Source organism: Pectinophora gossypiella, chromosome 14, assembly GCF_024362695.1.
Source record: "Pectinophora gossypiella chromosome 14, ilPecGoss1.1, whole genome shotgun sequence".
NCBI lineage: Eukaryota > Metazoa > Arthropoda > Insecta > Lepidoptera > Gelechiidae > Pectinophora > Pectinophora gossypiella.
In genome coordinates this window covers 3812713-3820323 of record NC_065417.1, presented here as the reverse complement: position 1 = coordinate 3820323, position 7611 = coordinate 3812713, and the positions used below count along the sequence as shown (strand labels likewise).

General features: G+C 37.1%; 1 protein-coding gene across 1 annotated transcript; it reads left to right on the top strand.

The window, feature by feature from the left end:
* The first annotated feature begins 222 nt into the window (after positions 1 to 222).
* LOC126372490 (uncharacterized) lies at positions 223 to 2677 on the top strand. Its single transcript, XM_050018288.1, has 2 exons — positions 223 to 628; positions 1363 to 2677. The coding sequence occupies exons 1-2, from the start codon at positions 442 to 444 to the stop codon at positions 2634 to 2636; spliced, it is 1461 nt and encodes a 486-aa protein (XP_049874245.1). The 5' UTR covers positions 223 to 441; the 3' UTR covers positions 2637 to 2677.
* Positions 2678 to 7611: the final 4934 nt, after the last annotated feature.

Below are 7611 nucleotides of genomic sequence, written 5' to 3'. Positions count from 1 at the left end.
TTTTTTGTTTCGACATAGCCTTTGACTCTATCAGATATTAATAAATACCCTCTATTACTATTGCTTCACAATACAATTTAGTATTTAGTACCGCCTTGATTCAGGTCTAGTTTATCGGCGGCCTTATAAGGAAGGATCGTGAAATATCGTCGCGGACAATGATTTATATCGAGTATTTACAGTAAGTAAGCCTGTAACTGTAAAGGTTAAACTCCTTATTGTATAAGCCGCGCCATTAAAGAAACGAATCGAAAATGGCGTCACTCATCGTTCTCTCTCACTCGCACGCTATTGCTGTCTTTACTCACACACGGGCGTACCGTATACAAAAAAAAAATGAATCAGTCTGGTTTTGCTCTTCCGCTGCTACGACGCTCACGACGCTGTTTGTTTCCAAATTCCTAACCCAACTTTTAAGTGCCGTGTTGATACGTGGTCATTATGACGACTTCTGGAAAACGAGGCAAGGTTCTTCGAAGTGATGCACGTGATATTGTTTATAACGTCATCAAATACTTCCAAGAAGAAAAAAATTTGGAACGGTATCATCCGTTTCAATACGCAAACGCTCGCGCCGCCATGGCCACGGGTTTATCTGTTAGCACTATTGTGAAAATAAAAAAAGAAGGTATGTAATATATTTTTCGTATTTAACAAGGGTATGTCATTAGTAACCCGCGGCATGATTTTGTACACAAGTATAGACATTAAATAGTTTTTGTGAAGAAATCTATAATTTACGAGAAATAATAAAATAACCTCAATATTACACGATTGATGTTATTTTTTTTTTAAATTCGTCCAGTTAGTGTGGAGCAGGCTAAGATCATACCTAATTCATAAAATAAGACCATGTTGCCTAGATTGAAACGAAAGAAGTCCCGCGGCATATTGTGGAACTAAATTTGACTTTTCTTATTTCTTTGCAATAGAGTTCTTTTTCGTGTCTCAAGATGGCCGCCTTTGACGTGCAACGACCTCATCCACGGGACTTCTTTTGTGGCGCGGAGTTCTAGTTTATCGCTAGTTCTTTGTTTTTCTTTTTAAGTTATTTTCGCCTAGCTTTTAGCATGCAAAAGCTCATAGCCCATATAGGCTATCTTCTGTAAAAAACAACTAATGGGAAATATTTTCATTCCATTTTTGAACTAAATCTTTCTTTTGGAAACGAAAATTAAGTTTTAATCTTATAATAAGATTTATATGTATAATACAAATTATTTCTTTTATAAAAATAAGGAATAAAATATGCTTATAAATAGGTACTTCTTAGATATTCTCGATATGTTACGGCTAATATCCGATGATAACTGCAATGTTCAATGTTTTTATTAATGCTGAGAATTATTTTTGTTTTTTAAGGTCAACTTGCTGAGGAGAAGAAGACAAGAATTCGGACACCCAGCAAAGGGAGACGTGGTCTACATAATACTAGAGTCCCCATTGACAATTTTGATATCTGTGCCATCGGAAATATTGTTAATTCTATTTACGATGTGCGTAAAGAAGTACCCACGTTAAATAAAATATTGGCATCCGCAAAAAAAGACTTAAATTTTAAAGGATCTAAAACAACTTTGAGGCGGATTTTAAAAAATAAACTTGGCTATCGGTTCAAAAAATGCCGTCAAAACAGATCGATTCTTATAGAAAAAGACAATATTAAAGCTTGGCGAGCCCGCTATTTGCGACGCATTAGAGAAAATGATGCATTAGGACCCGATAAAAAACCTGTGATATATATGGATGAAACATGGATTCACGCCCACTATACAGTAAGCAAATGCTGGCAAAGTTCGAGGGATAAGGGTGTTCGAAAAAATGACAGCCCTGGCCAAAGGTGGGTAATAGTTCACGCAGGAAGTGAAAATGGTTTCGTGAGTGGTGCTGGCCTGGTTTTTAAAGCGAAATGTAAAACAGGTGACTACCACGACGAAATGGATGGCCAAAATTTTCTAAAATATTTGAATGAAAAATTAATTCCAAATCTGCCTCCATCATGTATTCTAGTACTAGACAATGCTTCGTATCATTCGATGCAATTGGACAAAGCACCAACAACGGCTACTCGAAAAGATGATGTAAAAAAATTTATGAAGGAACATAATATAACCTACAGAGAGGAATGGACAAAAGCAGAGCTCCTAACAGAGTTAAAGAAACAAATGCCAGAGAAAAAGTATGTAGTGGATGAATTATTAAAATCACACGGACACGAAGTCCTAAGATTGCCCCCATATAACTGTGATTTGAACCCGATTGAGCATATCTGGAATTTGTTAAAACAAAGGGTTGCTGACAAAAATGTGGAACAGCATGAAAACAAAATTGAACAACTAACAAAAGATGCCATCTCATCAATAACAGCTGAAGACTGGAAAAAACAAATCAACCATATTAAAAGAGTAGAAGAAACGTACTGGACACGTGACGTTACGAATGAAACGGAAATAGATGATTTCATTATACGAGTGGGTATGGATAGCAGCGACGATTCATCAAGTGAAACTGATACTTCGGCGGAAGAAAGGGACAGTGAGATGTCTGGGATTGAAGAGATTGATTACGATGACCCCGGTGAAGGGACATCAACGTCTACTAAAACCGGTGAAAGGCCATCAACGTCTCAAAATTAATTTGTCTATTTTGATAAATAAATAATAATGTTTCGCTCAAAGCATTGTTTTATATTTACACCTATGTATTCTACATACTTATGTATCTCTTAACAAGCTTGAAACTAATGGGTTTTCGATCCCGGAATATTAATCTTGCTTAAAAAATATTTTTAATAAAATTGAAAAATATCTATTTTTTCGAAATTTCCCGGGAACTAAACCCTAGTATTGCTGACCCTACCATCTGTCTTTGCAAGTACTAGACGCCATTTTCGATTCGTTTCTTTATTGGCGCGGCTTATAACAGTCATGACAAACAAAAACGTATTTTATGATGATTACTCTTTATAGACTAAGAGGTAGGGATGTAAGGAGAGAGCTTAATTGGGCCGTGTACCAGGTTCAAGATAAATTATGAAATTCTGATTACCAGATAAAGACAGATCTAAAACTAACGAAAAACATTTTCTTTTTTCTATTTAACTTATTTATGAATTTTAATAAAAAAATCCGTAATAATTAGTGCGACATTTTGTTACGTTTGTCAATGACGTCACAGTGTGCTTTTTCATATAAATTCCATAGTAATGTGGTGTTTTGACGTTTAGTAAAAAGTAACTGATTTGACTAGTTGGAAAGTAGCCTATTAATTTGGAAACATATTTGAAAATGGAATTGTGCGCATCAAGTACGATAGTTTTATTTATTCGATCACATCCGATCCGATGTAGAACATTGTAGGTTTTCAAAAGAGAATAGACTACACTTAGGTACTTTTTTATGCGCAAATGCTTCCATGTGGCCTTTTCAACTCCCCTGCCCTTCTAGAAACTTCTCACGACTTGTGGTTCTACCGAAGTACTTATCTCAAACATAGTAAAATGTTGGAAAATATAATTAAGCCTAACAAATAACTATAATTAATTCTACGTTTATAATTTTGCGTAATTTTCAAGATTAAAGGCGTCGCGAGGGTGCGATGATAAAATTGACACCAGTTGATTAGCAGCAAATCACAAGCCACTTACTCCTGTCACCGCCTCTTGACTCCATAACTGAGTTATTATAGTGTCGGGTAATCGTGCAAAAACCGACGTGGTGCTAACTTTGAGTTCTTTTGACGTCTTTTAAACCTTTGGAATAGCGCATAGCTTTCTAGGGCATTGTGTGTGAAGTGTTGTGCAGTCTTATTTGTTGAAAAGCGGGACAGGGGCACACCCCGGACACTCCTCAAGGAGTTACTCAAGTAAGTGCGAGCGAGACCGCGCTTAAGAAAGTGAGACCCAGAGGGGTGAGGTCGGCGTCTAATACGAATTGGTGCGGGACGGAGACTTACCGGTTTTTTTTAAAAGACGTAGGTACAGTCTGGCTAGAATACTGGCACCTGCTGGGATATGGATCATGATAGGTTATTTGAAAATTCTGAAAAGGGAATTCGTTAATGTATTTACTTAACCTCTAAAAGCGATGTTACAAACCGAACTAATAAGAACTGTGTTCAAGTAGAAACACTCAATCTTCCAGTTTCCTATTAACTATACTCAAGATTAGAAATAAAGAATAGAAGAACCTTACTTAACAATAACAATGTGCAGAGCAGGTGGTTTAAAGAGGCCACCTAAAAGCAATTTGTCTAAAAAGCAATATTGCAATTAAAAATTTACGCGTATGAATGAATTGCTTCAATGTGGTGTTTAGAAAATCCCAGTTGTTCCATTAAATTCGAAGAGTGTTGAGATGTCTGGCATTCGGAATTCGGGACATACCACGTAAACCGGAACACCGCGCAGCACTAGCTGTGAAGACTATGTCAAATATGTGAAGATTGTGAAGGCATCGCCTCCCAGAGCTGATTTTATGGACTCTAATTGCACGATAAAAGTGAATGGTAGGGACAGCATAAAAGGCGTGATTAGCTAATTGCACAAGTCGGGACGTGCAAAGACGCCGACGGGTCGTAGGCATCATGAAATATGACTATAGTGCATTAACGATCTATGTCTAGAGATTCTACTTTCAACGGTAGACGGCCATTTTGGAAGTTTGAAACTATAATACTATTAAGTAAATGAAAACCATATTAGTTCATACAGATTTTGTATTAACATCCAACATTCATTATACATTTGTTTCGATTGTATACCAATTATCAGTATTTATTCAATTCGACTAATATAATTAAATATCTTCAGTTCAACCATGTCCAATCCTTTTCGCTCCCGATCGTCAACTGTCTTTCCTTGTTTTCTTCTTAAAAATGTCCGCCATTATGTTTATTTTTAAAGGACTGGACCATGAGTTTTGGCCAAAGGAGTATTTACTTCGTTCGGCGACAACACTACTACTTTCAACGATAGTATATTATGAAATCTAAGTATCGATATATTTATAGCCGCCTAAAGCTGAAAGCGCATCAGGATTCTTCCGATGTCAGAATTTTTAGTTTTGTATGGATTGGAGGCGAAACAAAATTAATTGATTTTTCTAAAAACTTGATACGTACATAGGTTTTTAGTTTACTCATTATTTATCAAAAATGCACTTGCGAGGTGTAAATAGCTGTAAAGCAGCATTATAGTGTTCATTAAAAAGGGAAAATAGGTACATAAAATTTTAACTTTATTAGTTGAGGTTAATCAGGTACAAGTCGTTAAATATTGACCGAGTACTAAGTCTGCAGTAACACAAATAAACTCACGCCCGTAATCCCAAATGGGTAGGTTGGGCAGAATAATAAGATAACTTGTAGGCGATTTGGTACAAGCAGTAAGGTGATACGCTCCTCGGCCGTATAAAGGTTCATCACTTGCCTCGCATTCACTGCTTGGCCGAAGAAAAAAGAGACAAATTGAGGGGTCAACTGGAACAAAGCTCAACCAAGCACAGTACATTAACAAGGAATGCTATTAATTAAAAAAGAAAACTTTAAGTAATTTGAGCTGTGATTGCGTGCGCTGCGCCGGCGATTCGAACCGTATCTGAGTTATCTTAAGCACTCTGAAACTCACTCATTAGTTCAAACAAAAGTAACTTTGATGAAGTAATTACACGAAATTCGTATACTAGCAGTATGGTGACTTGGTAAACATTAAGGAATATCTTCTTCTATCGTGTGGGTTGTGAGGTGGATTACCAACCCCATCAACCCTGGTGTCAGGGTTATTATTGAGCCGCCATAGCCTCTGACATGACTCATTTAATTCAACTAGTTGCTTACATCACTAAGTTGTAACCGGGACCAACGGCTTAACGTGCCTTCCGAAGCACGGATCATCTTACTTTTAGTGTTAGTAACTGCGTACGGTGCACCGTACCGAACACTGAAGGGGACGATAAAGCTCATGATTCTGAGTTGATATCAAGTGGAATTTCCTGTCGGAAAATTCATGATTTTTAGCGTTTTTTAAATAATTTTCAGTTCCATACTTTTGCGACGGAAAATTCTACCTGATATCAAGTCAAAATCGAGGTTTGAATCATCCCTCAGAGTTGTCGTTACGATGTCACTAACCTCTCTATTTTCTATAACTTGCCATACTGCCCGCGTATTTATCCGCGGTGGTAATTACATCAATTGTCGAGAACATCTAATAGTCCATTCTGGCGCAGGATGCATCCGACCTTGCCGGAAACTGGGTGCGTTCGCGCCATTTTTGAAGCTGCGCGTGAGTGAATGCCGACGGATTTGTTGCTAAGAGTTTATTAAGTTGTTTGAAACGTGATCGGTGGTGTTTTGTAATTAGAATGGCGGCTTTATGTGACATTTAAAGGATCTCTTTGATGCGCTGGTTGAATTTGGAATGCCTTCAATTAAAAAAATATATTTAAATTAATGGAACAAAAATAAAAATAGAATAAAGTATGTTCTAGACAGATTGTTTTCAGTTACGTAGAATAGGTAAATTCTCGCTCGCAATAAATAATGGGGTAGGATGAACTGGCTGAAAATTTTGATATTAGCGACTTACGATTGGGCTAAGAAAGTAATTCCTTGATAGTACCTACCTTCCGTTATCTTTCCTGATAAGTAATTATAATGTTAACACCCTCACGTGTAATGTTATTTTTGATAAACTCATTGGGATTTATGTACAAAGATACACTATGACAAAAAAACACTTATGGGGCATGCACGTATGAGTTTCAAATTTATTGCCTCATATGTGGTTCATACACATTGAATATGTTAAACAGGCCCCAGAGGCCACACTGGCTCCTATCTTTCTTATCCGTCGAAAAGGAAAGGGACGGATGATTGACAACTGTTAATTTTAACCCGCCGCGTTGGTATGCAACCCGTTTGACGAGTGCTGTCAACTTAATTCTGTCGGGTTATTGGGCAATATAAAATTTTTGATGGTTTTTTTCTGCCTTAAATTGACGTGTGTTCCATAAATTCTATGCCTGTCGATCGTCTCGTCCCTTTCATTTCCGGCAGATAAGAAAATGACAGGCATAAGTCAAAATTAGATGGTGTTTACTGGAGTAGTTGGTATCGTCAGGCCATTTCTGTCTCTGTACTGTACCACATGCTTACCTACATAATTGTGCTGATTCCAGTATGACACCATCTAATTTTACTTTAATGTCATTTTCTTATCCGCTGAAAAAGAAAGGGATGGGTGATTACCAGTCCTGTCGATTGACAGGCATAAAATTTATGACACACACGTCAATTTTATTTGGGCAGAAATTTAAAAAGTCCTTCCAAAATTTTACATTAGCGAATATTTCGACAAAATTGAGTTGACAACACACGCCAGATGGGCGTACTAGCAAGATGCCTATGTGATTCGCCCGGGTTATTCATTCATTTTAAAATTGACAGATGTCAATGAACCGTGTCTTTCCCTTTCGGCTGATATTAAAACAATAGGTATACCTCATCATCATCATCAGCCACGCTTTTGTCGGTGTAGCATTTTCCATTCCAGTCTATCAAAGGCCATCTCCTTGACTTCCCTATAAGACAAAAGTTTAACGTCGTTAAACT

What these genes read in the sequence shown, in the direction of transcription:
- LOC126372490 (XM_050018288.1), top strand. Translation starts at nt 442, where the DNA reads ATGACGACTTCTGGAAAACGAGGCAAGGTTCTTCGAAGTGATGCACGT. An exon ending in TGTGAAAATAAAAAAAGAAG is followed by an intron (nt 629 to 1,362) that starts GTATGTAATATA and finishes TTGTTTTTTAAG; the next exon opens with GTCAACTTGCTGAGGAGAAG.